This window comes from Benincasa hispida, chromosome 11 (genome assembly GCF_027475165.1).
Source record: "Benincasa hispida cultivar pf3 chromosome 11, pf3_genome.v1.1, whole genome shotgun sequence".
Taxonomy (NCBI): domain Eukaryota; kingdom Viridiplantae; phylum Streptophyta; class Magnoliopsida; order Cucurbitales; family Cucurbitaceae; genus Benincasa; species Benincasa hispida.
In genome coordinates, this window is record NC_143488.1 from 490,646 (window position 1) to 511,714 (window position 21,069).

Sequence of the window (21,069 nt, forward strand, 5' to 3'; positions counted from 1 at the left end):
CGATATGAATAGAGGCTGATCGTCTGGAATCTACAACTCAGCCCCTTCGCTTGTTTCTTCGAATTACAGCTTAATTTCAACTCTAATGACTCCAAATAAATTACAGACTCTTAGAAAGACATTAAAGCTGATCAAGCAAGAGCCAATTACAAATTTAAACGGGAAATCAAAGAGAAATTAAAGGCCAAAACTCAGAAAACCATATCCTTACAACAGTTTCATATTTTCATACAAAACACCCACCAAACCAGAATTAATCCGAACTGAATGCTTATAAGATGCTCCAATACCAATTGTTGGATCAACACCATCACGCAGTGAAAGAAATCAGGATCTATATGCACTCTAATTCATTAATTTTGGTTGAAAAGAAACATGCTAAAACAGAATATAATGGGTTTCAAGAACATACCTTGACCGAACCAATGAAATCTCAATTTTCAGCTGCAAAATACTCTGAATCCTTGTGTAAACTACTACAAGATCTTCCCTACTATCCTCTTGGTGCTCTAGATTGAGTTGTGGGACTCAAAATAAGCTGAAATCAAAGGGAATATGGAGAAATCTCACTGAACTAACCCATTGAAGAACACCTTATTCAACCGAATTTTTCAGCAAAAATTTAGTCGGTTCATCACCCCTTTCTTCACTCTAATCTCTTCAATATATTGCAGACTATCATGCAAAGAGATGTGCTGCATGGGATGCAGCTCATGCTTGGAGTAAACAAAAGGAGAAGGTGGGTTCCTTTTAAGCTAGTTGAAGATGAAAAACCCATTTTCAATTTTGTGTAATTTTTCAATTTCCAAAAAATCCAAAATTGATTTTAAAATCATATTTTATTTCTAAAATAAAAATTTATTAATTTTACAAATTAATTTCATAAATTAATTTTCTAATAAAATTAATAAATAATTATTTAAACAATTTAAATAATTATAATTAATTTAATATCTAATATTAAATTAATTTTTACACAAATTCATCTTCATATATTTAAATCATATTTAAATATATTTTCTCCAATTCCGTTTGATTCTAATTTGAACGTTTCAAATTAACTTATCATCTACTCTAGAGCTAATCCATTTTCGAGCTAGTAGAGGGACCTCATGGACCTACAGATCATGGGTTTCAACAATCCGAGATTAATCGGCTAAACTCATTAGACTGATCTAATTCCCATTCGTTAACAAATGGGTCTCTCCACTAAAGCCCATAGTTAAACTCCCCTCACTGTAGATATATTATGTCCACTCGATATAACCATGATTAGTAAGTTAACCCTTCACAGGTTGTCCGTAATAACGACTGGGTAAAATCTTTGTTTTATCCCGAAAATTACCTCTTGTTCCTTGAGTTCCCACTGATCCCCTAATGAAAAATTGTTTTGTGATCCAATCACAAAATCGAGTTCCTTTCATGCCAAATGAGAGGGCGGGATCCCTTGTTCAAGCCCTAGAATTAGCACTTAAGGGAACAACCTATCTACTATCCCTAAAGCAGGTAGAAGTGAATTCCCTCTTGCACCCTATATCCCCAGCTATCTATCCAGTCTTACCCCTGAAATGGCAGTCATATTGAGCCGGCGCTGTTGAGCCAACTCTCACCTATGCAAATCTAAGGGCAATCCTAAATAAACAGGAGTTCATAGTTAACTCAGGATTGAAACCTAGGTCATCGCTTTGAAATAGTCAATCTTAAACAGTAAACAACGTTATAAAGTAAGAGTGACTCATTTCGTGGTCCAATCTTGTACGAACTTTTTTGCACAAGGACACCCCCACTCCTCATGTCCAACATGAACGAATTAGGATCACTTTGTTTGTAGCGTTTTACAAATACTTGTAACAGTTACAGAGCAGGCCGTATCCAATAGTGTGACCAGAATAAGGTACCCAACCTTATCCATGTACTATAGATCATTTTGACTATTTACTCGAACCTGATCCACCTTTATGTCTCCACATAAAGTTCAAGTACTCATCCAATAGTCAAGTGACTTTTAGGTTTATTGGATTTCTATTTATGTAATAGATCTATTCAATAATACCTTTATTGAATTTTCAGAATAAGCACCATTGTTTACATACCACGAGTTTTAGGACAAAAAACCCAACAGATGCAACTTCTGAATTGAGTAAAATAGCAACTACTAGCTCAACTAGAGTTCTATTTTTCCTTTCGACTTTTTCGTTCATTTCAAAAGAGTAAGGTGCAGTCTTTTCATGTATTATTCCATGTGAGTTAAAGAATTCATTAAATTCGTTTGAGTCGTACTTAGTTCCTATATCACTACGAAGTCTTTTATCTTTTGGTTATACTGATTTTCTACTTCAGTTACAGACAATTTAAAAGCATCAATCGCATCACTTTTGTTTTCCAACAAATATACAAAGGTGAAATCAGAGAAATCATCAATAAAAGTAATAAAATATCTTTTATTTTTCCTAGTCAAGATACCATCAAATTCACATAAATCATAACAAATTAAATCTGGAGGTTGTCCCTAATTACAAATTTATGCGGAGTCTTAGTTATTTTAGTTTGACTACAATATTCGCATTTATCAAATTCATTCATGGATACCTTAGGAATCATTTCTAACCTACTCAGGTTATTAATTATCTATTTATTTACATGACAGAGTCTAGCATGCCAAATATTAAATGAACACAACATATAAACAGAAGATTTCATCTTATTCATTTCAAGGTTAAGTTTAAACATGTCATCAGTTGCATAGCCTTTTCCTATGAAAACACTATTCTTAGTAAGAGTATATAAGTTTGACCCTATAGTTTGAGTAAAGCTGTTCTTATTGAGGAGATAGCCTAAGACTAGATTCTTCCTTATCTTCAGAGTGTACAGGGTTTACTTCAATGTGAAAGTTTTCTCAAAGGTAAACTTCGACTCCACCTCTCTGGTTCCAACAACTTTCATTGAGTGGTGATCCCCTAACAATATGTTCTTATCCTTAGTTTTAGTGTAAGTTTTAAAAAAGATTAAGGTCGTGACAGACATGGCGGTAGTGCCAGTGTCCATCACCCACCCCTGAGAACCACTGATCACATTTACTTATGTGATCGTTGAAACTAACGATTCTTCTGTCAGGTTCACCTGACCAGTAGGACGATGCCTATTCCTACAGTTCTTAGCAATGTGTCCAGGTTTCTTACAGTTAAAGTAAAGAAACTGTATCATTTCTCCTGATGGGGGTTTTTTCTTCTTTTGATTGTTCTGGTTGCTGTATCCATGATTTTGACCATTTCTCTTGGTTCCCTTTAACTTTTGGTCAGGCTTTATCACGGTAGAGGCAGATCTCCCAGAAACAATATTCACCTCCTCCCTCTGGTCCTGCTTTCGGACTTCCTCCTCAATCCTCAGGCGAGTGATCAGACTCTCCAAGGAAAGCTTATTGGTCTTATGCCTCAAGATGTTCTTAAAATCCTTCCACAAAGGAGGTAATTTGTCAATAATAACGGAAACTTGGAATTGCTCGTTTAGGGGCATATCTTTACTTATTATTTTGTGGGCTATCTTCTGCAGTTCATTGGACTGGGCCTTCACAGATTTGTCATCTGTCATCTGGAACTTTAGGTAACGACTGACGAAATACTTTTTAGACGCGGTCTCCCTAGTATTGTACTTCTTCAATAGAGCGTCCCTTACATCTTTTGCTATCTTCATTGTACTGTAATAATCATACGAATCGTTATAAAATTTTTGCACAAGAAATCCTTTTCTTCCCAGTCAGTTGCATCTTTTATTTGTTGTTCAGTCGGATCTTCCTTTGGGATAGTTGGTTTTTCTGTAGTACAAATGTCAACAATCTTCTTAATTGTGAGAAAAAACAACACCTTCTGTTTCTACCGTTTAAAGTTCGCTCCTTCGAATCAGAATGGACAGTTGAGGTCAGAGGACATAATATCGTTGTGGGTTTCCATGACAACAGCAGTAGATGAATACGTCTTAAAATTTTTGGAACGGTTGCCTTCTGATGGACAAAAGATAACAGTAGAAAACAGTCACGAACGACAGTCGTTAGAAAGTTGAACCTGAAAAAAAGAAACTCGTAACAGGTTGAGTCGTAGATCTCACTATCTTTAAGACGTTTTGCGACTCTGCCCAATGTACAAGCAATTCTACAAAATTTTCACACCGTCCCTAAGACAAAACAACCCAGAAAATATACTGTCTCGATCGGAACTATTGGGTTTTATGTCCTAAAACTTGTGGTATGTAAACAATCGAGCTTATTCTGAAAATTCAATAAAGGTATTACTGAATAGATCTAGTGCTTGAATAGAAATCCAATAAACCTAAAAGTCCCTTGACTATTGGATGAGTACTTGAACTTTATGTGGAAATATAAAGGTGGATCAGGTTTGAGTAAATAGTCAAAAGGATCTATAGTACATGGATAAGGTTGGGTACCTTATTCTGGTAACACTATTGGATATGGTCTGCTTTGTAGTTGTTACAAGGAGTTGTAAAGTGCTACAAACGAAGTGATCCTAATTCGTTCATATTGGACATGAGGAGTGGGGGTGTCCTTGTGCAAAAGACTTTGTACAAGATCAGACCAAGAAATGAGTCACTCTTACTTTATAACGTTGTTTACTGTTTAAGACTGACTATTTCAAGGCGATGACCTAGGTAACTTGATCTTAATCCTGAGCTAACTATGAACTTCTGTTTATCTGAGATTGCCCTTAGATTTGCATAGGTGAGGGTTGGCTTAATAGCACCGGCTCAATATGACTGCCATTTCAAGGGTAAGATTGGATAGATAGCTGGGGACATAGGATGCGAGAGGGAATTCACTCCTACCCGCTTTAGGGATAGTAGAGAGGTTGTTCCCTTAAGTGCTGATTCTGGAGCTTGAACAAGGGATCCCACCCTCTCATTTGGAATGAGATGGACTCGGTTTTATGATTGGATCACAAAACAATTGTTCATTAGGGGATCAGTGGGGACTTAAGGAATAAGAGGTAATTTCAGGGGTAAAACAGAGATTTGACCCAACCTTTATTACGATCAACATGTGAAGTATTAACTTACTAATCATGGTTATACCGAGTGGACATAATATATCTTCAATGAGGGGAGTTCAATTATGGGCTTTAGTGGAGTGACCCATTAGTTAACGAATGGGGGTCAGATCGGTCTAATGAGTTTACAACTAATCTCGGATCGTTGGAGTCCATGATCTGTAAGTCCATGAGGTCCCTTACTAGCTTGGAAATGGATTGGCTCTAGAGTAGTGTGATAAGTTAATTTGAAATTAGAATCAAACGAAATTGGAGAAAATATATTTAAATATGATTTAAATATATGAAGATGAATTTGTAAAAATTAATTTAATATTGGAAATTAAATTAATTAGAATTATTTAAATTGTTTAAATAATTATTTATTAATTTTATTAGAAAATTAATTTATGAAATTAATTTGTAAAATTAATAAATTTTTATTTTAGAAATAAAATATGATTTTAAAATCAAAATAGATATTTGAAAATTGAAAAATTACACAAAATTGAAAATGGGTTTTTTCAAAGTTCATCTTCAACTTGCTCACTAGGAACCTACCATCTCTTCTTTGATTTACTCCAAGCATGAGCTGCATCCCATGCATCACTTCTCTTTGCATGATAGTCTACAATATATTGAAGAGATTAGAGTGAAAAAGGATGAAAAAACCGACTGAATTTTTACTGAAAAATTCGGATGAAGAAGGTGTTCTTCAATGGGTTGGTTCAGTGAGCTTTCTCCATATTCCCTTTGATTCCAGCTTATTTTGATTCTCACAACTCAATCTAGAGTACCAAGAGGATAGTAGGGAAGATCTTGTGGTGGTCTACACAAGGATTCAGAGGATTTTGCAGCTGAAAATGGAGATTTCGTTGGTTCGGGCAAGGTATGTTCTTGAAACTCATTAAACTCTATTTTTAGCATGTTTCTATTCAACCAAAATTAATGAATTAGAATGCTTATGGATCCTGATTTCTTCCGCTGCGTGATGGTGTCGATCCAACATGAACTACATTGAAACCCGATCGAAAGGACCCACACCCTTGATTGCTCGGTAAACAGAAAAGAAGACAAAGGAAGGACGAGGAGAGGGAACTGAGAGAAGATGTTTGTGATATGTGTTTCTGAAGTCTAAGGCGCACCCTTTATATAAGCCTCGAAGGCTAACGGAAGACGCCACGAAAATCGCATAGCCATTGAACGTGCAGTTGTGCAAAGTGCGTGGAGGACTCAATCGGTGCCATCAGCTCATGGCACATGTTGGAGTAGATTTTTGAATTAAAAGATTTAAAAAAATAATAATATTTTTTTCAAATAAAAAAAATTTGCTCACCTCGCCCGGACGACGGTGGCACACGTGTGAAAAGCCCACCAAGCCCACATTTGTCTACCATCTCACCCTTCTAAAACTTTGGTACCCTTGGGGCCTAAATCCATAACCCCCGATAGGGGCATATAAGGGGATCTCCCCTTAGTAAAATAAGTAATGTGGGATTCCCACTTTTCCTTCTTCCAAGTTAAAAACCAAAAATTTTCATTTGGATAAAATTTTTCACCAACATTTTTAAAAAATGGTAAAACTTAGAAACTATGCTTTTTTTCCCTCTTCATCTTCTTCGAAATAGAGGGACAAAAGACAGCTTTATATCGATACAACATGCTACATGACAAGAAAATTGAATCCATGATGACGGTCAACTTTGGTCAACATTGGGTTGAATAGATGCTAACAAATTTGTTTATTTTGAATAATATAAAGAAGAAAAAAAATTGTAAAGCTACCAAATCAATAGACAGAAGAACATCGATCCATGAATGATGGTTTTCAAGTAAGATCTTGGACACGTTAAGTCATCATACATTACATACTATAATGTGAGCAATAAAATTATAGTTTTGTGGACAAAAAAAGAAGCCTAAAACAATGCCTCATCGGATGAAAAGCTTGAATGTCATCAACAAAGGCTTGGAATTTGTTGTTAAAATAGTATCGACTTTCAAATAAGCTCCAAAGAGCCATTGAATCTATTTCAACTGATAAAGGATAAGTCTATACTTCCTCAACTTTAATGATTTTGTCTTGGAGAGTAGTAGCCTCAGTGAGCTCAACAATATCGATGAACTTTAAGGTTTTTTGCATCAAAATGATGGGTTCACCATTAGAATCACGAACAATGACTCCAAAGTCCATCGTTTCATTGTTGAGGGAAGCATTCGAGTTAAGTTTATAATACGAGTTACCCTCAAGGGGCTTCTAGTGATTGGTGCAAATGTCATTAATAGTCAAAAGAAAGGGTATTTAAGGCTATGACATACTTTATCTTATTTGAACAATACATACATCCACCTCCTCAACAAACTCCCAAGCCTAATTGGATAGGGTCAAACCACATCTTCTTAGTCATATCAAACATCGTTGAGATACATACTAATTCCAAATAGCAACTATTATCAATGCGAAAATATGCATTTCCATTGATCGAACTTAGAGCACTGAGACCCTACAAAAAAGAGAAGTAAAGTTAGCGTAATTTGTGTTCATATATGATAACACAAGGAACCAACGTCTTTTAATTTTGCTTGTTTGTTTATAATCCTAGATAATATGGAGCTTTGTTTCAAGAGCATTTTTGTAGAGAGGTCAATAGCCTTAACCGCAAATTTTTCTATGATAAAGATTTACCTTTACAGGAATGACTTCAATAAAAGCATGTAAGTTGTCACAAAAACAATAAATTATTAAAGGACGTTTATACTCCACAGTAGGTGCCACATTTCTTTACTTTGATACTCTATTGATGTAGAGTCTCACAAGCAAGTTATTAAGCTAACTTGTATCTACTTTTAACAAAGTATAACCCTTCTCCAATCATAGTGTTAGAAAAAGCGATCCATGGAGGAAGTGTGAGCTAATGCTTAAAATTAACTTGATGCTACCAAATTCAAACCTTAAGAATAAACGTATGTTTTTTTTTTAAAAAAATGTTGCTAGAAACTTATGAATATATTTTATAAGTAATTCACAAGTAATTGATATTGTTAGTAGTATAAAACTAAATTTGCCTTCACCCACTAATTTGATATCAATCTATATTTCTTTCATTTATATTTACTTTTTAATGGAAAAATGTTGAAATTATTTTCAAATATAACAAAATGTCATCATCTATTCGTGATAGATAATGATGATATGATACACATGTCAGATTTATGCTAATAAACAATAATATTTTCTATATCTATAAATAAGTTGTCTCATTTTTCTATATTTGAAAACATTCATTCTACCTATCAAATTGAATAAAAAATTTAAAAAAGTTTATTATAATTATACAAATTACTAAAGTTTCATTCACATAATTTTTTGAGGTTTTCATTCTTTTTAAAAAAAAATTGGAAAGAGGTTTTTAATTTATTATTGTGGGTTCGCTCACAATTCACCTTTTATCTCATTTCTTAAAAAGTTAAATTCATAATCCATAAAATAAACATAGGGTTGCAATTTGATAAAGACTCTACTAAAATAATAAAAATAATTAAAAAAAACAAAACAAAAAATGATAAAAGACTGAACCAAATTCCCTCTTTCTCTCTCTCTCTTCTAAGCAGCACATGCACTGTGAAAACTAGTGGAAAATGGCGGATGGGTGAAGTCGAAAACCAAATCCCACAAGCAACTATATGCTTTCTTTCTTTCAAGCAGCTGAATCCTTCCATTGATTATCCATTTTCAGTGAAACCCATTTTCCTTATTTCATCATTTACATTCAGAAATTCCTCCATATTCCTTTCTTCTTCTTCTTCTTCTTCTTCTTCTTCTTCTTCTTCCCAATTTTTCCTTCAAACAATTTCCCTCTCTAGAAATTTCTCAGGTCTTCAATGGCGACTCTTGGGGATATTGGGGTTTCAGCATTAATCAATATCATCTCTGCCTTTGTCTTCCTTCTTGCTTTTGCTCTCTTGAGAATTCAACCCATCAACGATAGAGTTTATTTTCCTAAATGGTATATCAATGGCGGACGAAATAGTCCTCGTAGTTCCAGAAATTTTGTTGGGAAATTTGTTAATCTCAACATTTGCACTTATCTCACTTTCTTGAACTGGATGCCTGCGGCTCTGAAGATGAGTGAAACTGAAATTATTACTCATGCTGGGTTTGATTCTGCTGTTTTTCTCAGAATTTACACTCTCGGGTTTGTTCCCCTCCATTTTGCTGATGTCTTGTGTAATTTATCTGATTCCCGTTAAGTTTGAAGATGGTTTATGATTTACAATCTTTTTACCCTGTTGTTCATGTCGTGCTGATTTTGATTTTAAGCACTTTTTTTTTTTTTTTGCATTGTGGATCTTTACTGTTTGGGTTTTTAGGCCATTTGTATGATTTTATTTGGTGGTTATGGTTTTTCCTCTGTTTCATAATGATTTTGTTTTGTGTTTTTGGAGATTTATCTGTTGTGTTCTTCATCTTTGTAAGAGATTTTCGATCTTTTTTCCCAGATTTTGGAAAAAGAAACAGAGTTCTAAAGCGTATGGTTTTTTTTTTTTTTTTTTTTGTTGTTTTTAAACCATTATTTGGTGAAATTATATTTTGGTAACTAGTTTTTTAAAGTTGTACTTTTTGTCTTTTTTTTTTTTTTTTTTTCTTTTCTATATTCTCATCAGGGACCTGTATTTAAAATAAATAAATTAATATATATAAACAATGATATCAATGAGTACAGTAACATTTTCATTGACAAAGTCAGTGCAAAAAAAATAAAAACAGAACTATTTTGAAAATAGTTTCTGAAACAAAACTCTGTTCTTTAGTATTTAGAGCTTGAGATGAGAAAAACGTTTTTGTTTTTAAAAAAGTAAAAATAAAACAAAAATGGTTATCATACGGGATTTTTCTTGGTTTTTATAATTCATAACTCATAAGAAATAAATAACAATTTATAAGGTTTTTCCTCCTTATGCTTATTGGCAGGTTGAAGATATTCTTCCCAATAACCATTGTTGCACTACTTGTTCTCATACCAGTCAATGTGTCTAGTGGGACATTGTTCTTCTTAAGGAAAGAATTGGTTGTAAGCGACATCGATAAGCTTTCGATATCCAATGTTCGTCCTCAATCTATAAGGTGAGCTGTTCTTGTTGTCGTGAAAGACAAAAACATGAACATTACAATTTATTTTTGTGTTAAAAAATGCTCAAATTTGTGCGTTGATGTCACATTAGGGTGAAGTGTCATTTATTTATCATCTATTTTCAATACTTCTCTACATGTTTGATCTCCTATTTTAACTTGAATTAGATTTCATACTATGACTTGTTGGGAAATTCACACTTACTTAACATTTGTTACATTTGAGTTTTAGGTTTTTTGCTCATATAGGATTGGAGTACTTGTTCACCCTATGGATTTGTTACATGCTTTACAAAGAATATGACAATGTAGCACAAATGAGATTGAATTTCTTGGCATCACAACGCAGAAGGGCCGAGCAGTTTACTGTGAGTAAAGAATTTTATTGCTTAATAGTTGTTCTTCTGGCCCTCTGGGAACCATTTTCCAATGTGTTTATCATTGAGAAAATCTTTGCACCGACTTCTTAATGTTATTTTTTTCAGGTGTTGGTTAGAAATGTACCACATTCATCTGGTCGATCCACCTCGGATGTGGTTGATCAGTTCTTTCATAAAAATCATCCCGAACATTATCTTTCTCATCAGGTAATAATATTACTATATAAAAATTTATTTAAAGCAAATTGGGCATGATTCATAGCTCCCCCCACACCGTGCGGGGACCTTTTCTCTAGCTCATGTTTGTTTTTTTAAAATTCATTTCTTGTTTTAGGCTGTATATAATGCCAACAAGTTTGCTAAACTAGCAAAAAAGAGAGCGAGGCTCCAGAATTGGTTGGACTATTATCTACTTAAATTTGAAAGGCATCCGGATAAGAGACCAACTACAAAGGTATCCAAATTCCCATGCACTTGATTCAACTATTTAGTTTCAGTGTATCACATGGGCTGCAAACCTATTGGTTCATTGTTATGGTTAGAGATTAGACCAGTTGAACTATTTCTTTCAGACAGGATGGTTCGGAATTTGCGGTAGAAGAGTTGACGCTATCGAATACTACAAAAAACAAATGAAGGATCTCGATGCCAAAGTAAGTCTTGAAAGCAGATTCAATAGTTCACCGTATTTTATGAATTGGATTCTTAATACATAAAAATTGAGCAATCTAAATTGGGCTTGATGTATTTTTGAACCCCCATGTGTATAGATGGCATTGGAGAGACAGAAAATTATCAAAGATCCAAAAGCAATACTACCAGTTGCTTTCGTTTCATTTGATTCTCGATGGGGTGCTGCAGTTTGTGCACAGACGCAGCAGAGTAAGAATCCCACATTATGGCTGACAAATTGGGCTCCAGAACCTTATGATGTTTATTGGCAGAACCTTGCTATACCATTTGTTTCCTTAAGCATCAGAAAACTAGTTATATCATTATTGGTTTTCGCCCTAGTATTCTTCTACATGATACCAATTGCTTTTGTACAATCACTTGCCAATCTGGAAGGTCTCGAACGAGTCGCTCCTTTCCTAAGGCCCGTGATAGAATTGTAAGTCAATGCACATTGTTCCCTCTGTATCTATGCTCCATAATTTTTGTACTTGGCAACATTTTTATATTTTGATTGTGATCCATTTGAATACCTCCTTATGAGGAATCTTCGAAGGTTGATCATTTAAATTTAATCATGCTATACAGGAAGTTCATCAAGTCATTTTTACAGGGTTTTCTTCCGGGTTTGGCTCTCAAAATATTTCTGTATATACTTCCATCGGTTCTAATGGTCATGTCAAAAATTGAGGGGCATGTAGCAGTTTCTTCCCTTGAAAGAAGGGCCGCGGCGAAGTACTATTATTTTATGCTTGTAAATGTGTTCTTGGGAAGTATTGTGACTGGTACAGCTTTTGAGCAACTGGATTCCTTCATTCACCAATCTCCTACCCAGTAATGCCTCACACCCTTCAATGATATTCAATTTCCCATTCATTTTTCTTATCTCTAATAATGTATATGGACTAAAGATCAAACTTCAAATGGCCCTTCAATCATATTCTTCTTATTATACTGAGCTTCTTATGCATATTTTAATTATTTTTTTTTCCTCATCAAACCTGTTTGCAGAATTCCTCGGACAATTGGAGTTTCCATACCGATGAAGGCTACTTTCTTCATTACATACATAATGGTCGATGGGTGGGCTGGGATAGCAAGCGAGATTCTTCGATTAAGACCGCTGGTCATCTTTCATCTCAAGAATCTCTTTATGGTGAAAACTGAAAGAGATAGAGCGAAGGCAATGGACCCAGGAAGTGTGGAATTTCCCGAAACTTTACCGAGCTTACAATTGTACTTTCTTCTGGGAATTGTGTACGCTGTGGTCACCCCAATTCTTCTCCCATTTATACTCGTCTTCTTTGCATTTGCATACTTGGTATACCGACATCAGGTTTGTCACCTTACACTCTGATTATCTGACTACTCAGAAATGAATTGTTTTTCTCAATGGACACATTAGAAAGAGCAAAAACACTTGGGCACACTTCAATACAACAAGCTGCACAAATTCACTAGAGAACAGAGTATTTTGTTGTAATTGAAAAGCAACACAGTTGACGTTCAGGGATTTATTCGATCCTGTTATTTCTTACGTCTAACTGAATCATGGATTGTATGTGTGGATTTATTTGTGCAGATCATCAATGTATATAATCAGCAATATGAGAGTGTTGGTGCCTTTTGGCCCCATGTCCATAGCCGCATCATAGCAAGCTTGTTGATATCTCAACTACTTTTGTTGGGTTTGCTCAGTACAAAAAAAGCTGCCAATTCTACCCCGCTGCTCGTCGCCCTACCAATACTGACTTTATTCTTCCATAAGTACTGCAAGAACCGATTTGAACCCGCCTTTCGTAAATATCCTCTCGAGGTAAAATCTAAGTACTTCAAATCTAGTTGTTGAAAAGGATCTCAACCAATATGTATTTGATATTTTGATGCGTTTCTTCATGACTTGCTGATACAAGCACATAAAGTCTTGGGATAACATAATTATTATTGAATTGCAATGATTTCATAAGTGTGAAGGTAAAATTATAGCAATTTCTCAAGCATAATTTTAACAACCTTTAAAGTTTGACTCAATATTGAATGTTTGGAAGTACGATGGTAACAAACATTATAATTCTTAGTGGGCTTTTACAGTTTTCCTTGAAGTCTTTGTTAGATTATATAGTATTACTTTTACCTCCACCCATCGGCTAAAGTTTTGGGTCATCTATGATTTAACATGATATCAGAGTAATCAGGAAATCCCGTATTCAAATCCTTGCAATATTATTTTCTCCCTAATTATTGTTAATTTCTATTTGTTGGGTCTTCTACATATTTCAAGCCCACCAGGGAGAGGTAGTGTTAAATTAAATAATATTAAGTTTACCTTCACTCATCAACTCAAGATCTCGGTCAATCAATTATTTAATAATCTTATATTCTTTTGTTTTCTTTTCTCTAGGAAGCGATGGCAAAAGATACACTGGAGAAGAGCACGGAACCCGACCTCAACGTAAAAGCCTTCTTAGCAGATGCTTACTTGCATCCAATTTTCAGGTCTTTTGAGGAAGAAGAATTATCAGAGGTTAAAGTTGAGAAACAAAAGTCTCCAGTACATGATGATAGCTCTGTGAGTGAACTCAGCTCTCCTTCCCCACCACACATTGTTGATAATCATCATCATCATCCACAGTCCCCACCTCATTATATCTATCATCCCCAGTCCCCTCCTCATTTTGTATATCCTTCATATCCTTCACACCAATATGCCTATAGTTATGATCCTGAGCATTAGAACAATTAAAATTAATCAATATAGGAATTGACCCCCCCAAGCTAATAGGTTTAACCAAACTTTATGTTCTTCTTTCATTAATTGTAATTATCATTCTCAATGAAAAATATTTGAGTGTTGTTTAGTTTCATTCTCTTGTCTTTTAATTGATGAGATTGGCCTTGGAAATCATACCAGATGGTTATTATAAGTTTAGGTTTGATTTGGTAACCATTTTGTTTTTAGTTTTTGGTTTTGAAAATTAAATCTATGGACACTATTTCTACCTCTAAATTTCTTCTTTTATTATCTGTTTTTCAACAATGGTTTAAAAAATCAAGTCAAATTTTGAGAACTAAAAAAAATAGCTTTCAAAAAGTTATTTTTGTTTTTAGAAATTGGCTAAGAATTCAACTACTACACTTAAAGAAAAATGTAAACTATTGTAAGAAATGTGAATGAGATAGATTTAATTTTCAAAACCAAAAACCAAATGGTTATCAAATAGGATTTTAGTGTTTCTTTCAAATGGGTTGGAATTTTTCATGTTGATGTATATAATGACTTTATTTTGTTGAATTTGGTTTGGCTTCTTGTTGTTTTTCTAAGATTGTGATTGGAATGGCTCTATATTGAGTTGACAGTTTTTAACTTGGATCACATGATTGTATTAAGTGAATGAAAAACGGTGACAAGAACCGATAATTAATATTAGTCATTATGGCTATCTACTTAGAATTTAATATTGTATGACTTTCTAAGGCAACCAAATATAGTATACTTGGTAGTTATGGTTGTTTGACAATAATGCTTAATTATTGTAAATTGGAAAAGTAGTAACATGTATTGAAATGTTTTTTTATTATATATTGTTGAATGAGAAATTTTAGACCAATCACAAGTTGTCACGTCATTTACTAAATTAATGACGAAATTCCAAATCATTAAATTTGGGCTCAATTAGGAGTTGACATATGTCCTGAATTGAAGTTGAAGACAAATTTCGATGATGCCACGTGGTTTTATCATGACCGTTGAATCACATAAGATTAATTTGACCTAATTTGATATTATTATTTGGGTCAAAGTCCAACTAAGACCAAAAATAGGCTGAATTTGACCCAAATGTTAAATAAGGTCTAAATCCGATTAATTGGGCCTAAAGGCCAAACCCATAGACCAATCAAGTCCACATCCAAATCCAACTAATTGGGCCCAAAGGCCAAACCTATGGATCAACCAAGCTCAAGCCCACATGTGAACTCTATAAATAGAGAAGCTCTTCTCATTTGGAAGGGTCAACAATTCTGCATTCCAACTTAGAGGAAATTCTCTACGATCAGAAGACTCCCTTGACTTCTAAAGTTGACCACACCTGAAGACTGAAGTCCTTCGAAGATACAAGCATTCTAAAGACTGAAGTTCTTTGAAGATACAAGGATTTTTCTACATTCAGAGAGCCCAGAGAATTCATCAATAAGCAAAAGACTCCTAATACTCCTGAAGCTACACTCCTAGAAGACAGAAGACCTTTGAAGACACAAAGACTCTTCCAAGACTTCTTCAAGAACGTTCGGTGTTTTTCTTCTTCAAGTCAAACACATTCACCCAACTAAGAGAGAATCAGAGGATCAAGTACTAGAGATCGAACCACATCGCATCAAATCAACTTCAACATCAACATCAACTCAAGTTCAACTCCACGAAACAAGTTTCTCCGGAAGCCTCGTGTGAACAAATTGGCACGTCCAGTGGGACATCTCTACCTCTCATCTCTCTCTCAGCATCCAAATAAGGCAAATGGCACCTAAGAAGATGGCATCCAAGGCTTCCTCCGCAAACGGCTCATACATGGGACCTTCACCCGCAGCCGCTCAAGAGAAGTCATGCAAGAGTAAGAATAAAGCTCCCTCATTACCCACAACATCTTGAGGCAAATGACGGAATCCCCACAAGGCAGGGTTGTCATCAAGGAAAACCCCCTGTTTGACAATTCTATTTTTGCCTCCAGCAAGCCAAAAAGAGATTCAACGCCAGATGTAATCTTTGTCATGATGGCAGATGTGACGGCAGAAGTGGCCATGGCAGGAATGGAAAGGAAGATTAACTTTCTGATGAAAGCCGTTGAGAAGCGAGACTATGAGATGGCTGTCCTGAGAGAACAAATACAGTCTCGAGAGGCTGCTGAATCCAGCTAAGTACCTACGGTCAAAGCAACTGACAAGGGAAAGACCGTGCTGCAAGAAAACCAAGGGCGACAGTTAGACTCAGTGGCCTCTCTGTCGTTCCAACAACTGCAAGACTTGGTCATGACCTCCATAAGAGCTCAATATGGAGGGTCGGCTCAAACTTCCTTCATGTATTCCAAGCCATACACCTAGAGGATCGACAATCTAATAATGCCTGCAGGGTACCAACCCCCAAAGTTCCAATAATTCAACGGAAAGAGCAACCCAAAGCAACATATCGCCCACTTCGTAGAAACATGCGAGAAACGGGAACAAGGGGAGATCTACTAGTCAAAAAATTCATCAGAACCCTCAAAAGAAACGCTTTTGACTGGTACACAAACTTAGAGCCTGAGGCGATTGACAGCTGGGAGCAACTTGAAAGAGAATTCTTGAATCGCTTCTACAGCACTAGGCGCACCGTCAGCATGATGGAGTTGACAAACGCCAAACAACGGAAAGGGGAGTCGATCGTCGGCTATATCAACCGATGGAGAGCTCTGAGTCTGGATTGCAAAGATCGACTCACCGAATTATCTACTGTAGAAATGTGAACACAGGGGATGCACTGGGAACTCCTCTACATCCTGCAGGGAATAAAGTCTTGTACCTTTGGAGCTAAGTATCGTCAATAAAGGAACGAGGGACTTCTTGAGCCACGAACCGAAGAAAGATAAGAAGGAGGTGAAGGGCACTGAGAAAATTGTGAAAGGTGCCACAAAGGAATCAATAGTCGTTAATACGACCCTGTTGAAGTTCTCCTCGAAAGGGAAAGAGAAGAAGATAGAAAAGAAAGACGAAGGAGGCGAAAGACATTGCCTAACCCTGAAGGAACGATAGGAAAAAGTCTACCTATTCCCCGACTCTGATGTTGTGGATATGCTTGAGCAACTACTATAGAACCACCTTATCCAGCTACCAGAATATAAACGATCGGAACAGGCCAGCAAAGTGGATGATCCCAACTACTGCAAGTATCACAGGGTCGTTAGCTACCCAGTTGAAAAATGTTTTGTACTGAAGGAATTGGTCCTCAAATTGGCCTATGAGAGAAAAATAGAGTTGGATCTAGACGAGGTGGTCCAAATGAATCATGTTGCAGTGACAGTAGCTCCAAACGTGGCGACACCAATCATATATTATGAAGAAAGGGAGAGCTCTGTCCAGTTTGGGACCTTCGAACCTATGGTAGTGCGGTTTCAGCAGGAGGTCCAAGCTACAGATCCTCAAAATGGAGGAGAGCGCGCTGACGATGACGATGACGAAGGTTGGATTCTTGTGGCACGTCGTAAGAAGGAAAAACTGGACTCTACCCAAAAAGAGCTACGCTCTCATAGAAGCTACAAGAGAGAGAGCAAGACACAAAAAAGAAAAGGTAGAAAGAAGGCTTGAAGGCCCAAAGCTGTTGATGAGAGAGACGAGGATGTTCCTCGTCCCAGACGATAGATGACGTTAGCAGATTTCCTCCCGAAGAACTTCTGCAATTGGGGTTCAGAGGAGACACCAGAGGTTGTTGCATGTCATACTGTCAGTATCAGAGAGGACAAAGATACCGTTCTAGGTCCATTAAAGTCGACAGGAGAACCAAAGGGTTCGTCACCATTCAACATAGATGACCTACTTTCACTCCCGCGAGAAGCTAAGATGACCCTCATTGAGGCACTGTTAGAATCCAACGCCTCTGGTGCATCGATCTCCACAGCACGTGCTTATGCCTCGTGTTGCACATCCATAGGCTTCTCAGACGAAGATCTGCTACTAGGATTCAAATTGCATAATAGGCCTTTGTACGTCTCTAGATACATTCAAGAACAGAAAGTGGGTCGAATTCTCATCGACAACGGATCCGCCGTTAATATAATGCCTAAGGCGACTATGAAACAGTTGGGCATACTCATGAAAGAGCTATCAAACAGCAAATTAGTAATTCAGGGTTTCAATCAAGGCAGCCAAAGGACGATAGGCATGATACGCTTAGAGCTCTTCATTGGCTATCTGAAGGCCGACGCGTTGTTTCATGTGATACTCAAAGACCACCTACAAGCTGCTATTGGGACGCCCTTTGATTCATGGGAATGGTGTGATTACATCGACACTACATCATTGTTTTAAGTTTTACCAAGACGGGATTAAGAAGGTTGAAGCAGATTCTAATCCGTTTTTCGAGGCCGAGTCTCACTTCGCAGATGCAAAGTTTTACCTAAAGAGTGAGAATTCCGGTGAGACTATGCCGGCAGAGAACTTGTTGGCAAAGAAAGCAGGTGGATCTCGATCGAGGTCGCTAATAGACACAGAGAAAAGTGCGGGTAGCAAGGTACAAGCCTCCAACCCTAAAGAGAGTAGAATATCCCTCGGTGTTGGAGAAACACCCATGGTGAGGGGCAAAAAATCCTCAAAACCTTCGATTCTACGCTATGTCCCTTGGTCGAGACGAAAAAAGGGTGAATCACCTTTTATGGAATGCTCAAAAGGTTTGCAGGTTGGAGACATAGACATTCTAAAGGAGAGTTTCGTCACACCTCTCACGTCGATAACAAAGCAGGTTGTCCACAAGTTGGAGGCGGAAGTGACAGGGTTAAAGCTACCCGAGAGGCGAATTAAAGACAGATTCGATCCCAAGGCTTACAAGCTGTTGGCGAAGGCGGGCTATGACTTCACAACTCACACTGAGTTCAAGAGTGTGAAGATTTATGAGCAACCCCGATTCTCGCCAATCCAAAAGAAACTTTTGCAAGAAGGACACGTTATACCCACGTCGAGGGCGGGACTCGGATATGAGCCGTCAGAGCCAGTCCGCATAATCAGAAAGGCGAAGGGGAAAGTGGCCAATAGCAATCATATCACTACAAAAGAAATCGATGATACAGGAGAAAAGGAGAGAAAAGATAAAAGAGCCTCAGCCCTCGACCGTATTAGACCGTCTGCCGCACACGCCTTGGTCTTCGAGAGGTTAAGCATGACAAAAACAGAAAGGGAAAGCCCACATACTATTCCCAGAGTTACTCGACGTTCAGTTTTTCGAAGGTTGACTCTGCTAAATGAAGGAAATGAGGAAATCATCTGTCAATCGCCGGTGGTAGAGCGACCGTCGGCCTTCGGGAGACTAGGCGCAGTTACGACGGAGAACGAAGGAAAACCCCACGCTCCTGTTTTTGATCGCCTGAAGCACGAGAGGGCTGAAGATCCCCTCGACCAATATGTCCTTAGTAAGACAAAGGAGAAGGGAAAAACCTGCGCTGATGCCCCCGAAATGACCATGAGAAAGAGGGGGTCGATACCCCAAGCGTCCATCTGGCGACGAATCGACCTTAAAAACGCTGAAGTGTCATTGGATTAGAAGCCATCAGGAGAGGCAAGAAGTAATGGAGAAATCCGTAGTACCGTCCCCTCACGCATGAAGAGAAAGACCTTCGTTACTGTAAGCATAAGTGAGGGCACGCTCAAAGTAAAGAGGCACGACATCGTTTTCACCAATCCTCAGAATGAAAATTTAGAGCAGGAGGAAGGCGAAACTTCATGCCACCACATCACAATCACCGAAGAATCCAAAGAGGCTATGGCTAAAGAGGAAGTGGAGGACGCTCCGCAAGGTCTAGAGGACGGTGGTCAATCCACGGAGGACGAGCTAAAAGAGGTGAATCTGGGCACTGTATAAGAACCGCGTCCGACTTTCATTAGTGCGTCCCTCTCGGAAGAGGAAGAGGACGAGTACATGAGTCTGCTCATCGAATACAGGAATGTTTTTGCCTGGTCATACAAAGAGATGCCGGGACTAGATCTAAAAGTAGCAGTCCATCATCTCGCAATCAAACAGGGGTGTCGACCCATTAAGCAGGCTCAACGACGCTTTCGGCCAGAACTTATCCCCCAGATTGAGGTTGAGGTCAATAAGTTGATTGAGGTTGGGTTCATTCGCAAAGTTAAATATCCAACATAGATAGCCAACATTGTCCCGGTTAGAAAAAAGAATGGACAGCTTCGTGTTTGCGTAGACTTTCGCGACCTAAATAACGCATGCTCGAAAGACGATTTTCCATTGCCCATCACAGAGATCATGGTCGATGCGACAACAGGACATAAGGCCTTATCCTTCATGGACAGATCTTCCGGGTATAACCAGATACGAATGGCCCTCGCAGACGAGGAAATGACGGCATTTCGAACCTCAAAAGGGATATATTGTTACAAAGTAATGCCCTTTGGGTTGAAGAACGTCGACGCTACTTATCAACGTGCCATGCAGAAGGTGTTTGACGATATGTTGCACAAACACGTGGAGTGCTATGTGGATGACCTTGTGGTCAAGACCAAGCGACGACATGACCATTTGAAAGATCTAAGAACCGTATTCGATCGCCTGCGAAAGTACCAGTTAAAGATGAACTCCCTCAAATGCGCGTTCGGCATAACTTCAGGAAAGTTTCTGGGCTTTGTTGTGAGACATCGAGGGATAGAGATAGACCAATCCAAGATCGATGCCATCCAGAAGATGTCAGGCCAAGGAATCTACATGAGTTGAGAATTTTGCAGGGACGTCTGGCCTACATCCAGAGGTTTATTTCTAACCTGGCAGGGGAGTGTCAACCCTTTCAAAGACTGATGAGAAAGAGAGAGAAATTCGAATGGGATAAGGCCTGCCAGAATGCTTTCGATAGCATAAAGAGGTACCTGATTAGTCCTCCTGTCTTAGGAGCCCCAGTAGTGGGCAAGTCGTTGATACTGTACATTGCAGCGCAAGAGAGATCACTTAGGGCACTATTGGCACAAGAAAGAGAAAAGGGAAAAGAAGCGCTCTCTATTACTTAAGTAGGACCTTGAATGGAGCCGAGAGCAATTATTCCCATATAGAGAAGACATGCCTTGCGCTCTTCTTTTCCATAGATAAGTTGAGGCACTACATGTAGGCCTTCAC

The 21,069-nt window shown here is 37.5% G+C and overlaps 2 protein-coding genes and 1 pseudogene across 2 annotated transcripts; 2 read left to right on the forward strand and 1 right to left on the reverse strand.

The window, feature by feature from the left end:
- Positions 1-3,078: 3,078 nt before the first annotated feature.
- Positions 3,079-3,690, reverse strand: LOC150032293 (uncharacterized). The gene has a single exon (XM_090306609.1). The coding sequence runs from the start codon at positions 3,688-3,690 to the stop codon at positions 3,079-3,081; it is 612 nt and encodes a 203-aa protein (XP_090162735.1).
- Positions 3,691-8,508: 4,818 nt separating this feature from the next.
- Positions 8,509-14,080, forward strand: LOC120081941 (early-responsive to dehydration stress protein (ERD4)). Its single transcript, XM_039037127.2, has 11 exons — positions 8,509-9,229; positions 10,006-10,158; positions 10,397-10,532; positions 10,650-10,751; positions 10,879-10,998; positions 11,117-11,197; positions 11,315-11,655; positions 11,805-12,050; positions 12,228-12,552; positions 12,799-13,032; positions 13,618-14,080. The coding sequence occupies exons 1-11, from the start codon at positions 8,916-8,918 to the stop codon at positions 13,948-13,950; spliced, it is 2,385 nt and encodes a 794-aa protein (XP_038893055.1). The 5' UTR covers positions 8,509-8,915; the 3' UTR covers positions 13,951-14,080.
- Positions 14,081-17,515: 3,435 nt separating this feature from the next.
- LOC150032294 (uncharacterized) lies at positions 17,516-20,818 on the forward strand (annotated as a pseudogene).
- Positions 20,819-21,069: the final 251 nt, after the last annotated feature.

Coding starts and splice junctions, on each gene's coding strand:
- LOC120081941 (XM_039037127.2), top strand. CDS start 8,916: ATGGCGACTCTTGGGGATATTGGGGTTTCAGCATTAATCAATATCATC. Junction 9,230..10,005: donor CTCAGAATTTACACTCTCGG/GTTTGTTCCCCT, acceptor GCTTATTGGCAG/GTTGAAGATATTCTTCCCAA. Junction 10,533..10,649: donor GAAGGGCCGAGCAGTTTACT/GTGAGTAAAGAA, acceptor TATTTTTTTCAG/GTGTTGGTTAGAAATGTACC.
- LOC150032293 (XM_090306609.1), bottom strand. CDS start 3,690: ATGAAGATAGCAAAAGATGTAAGGGACGCTCTATTGAAGAAGTACAAT.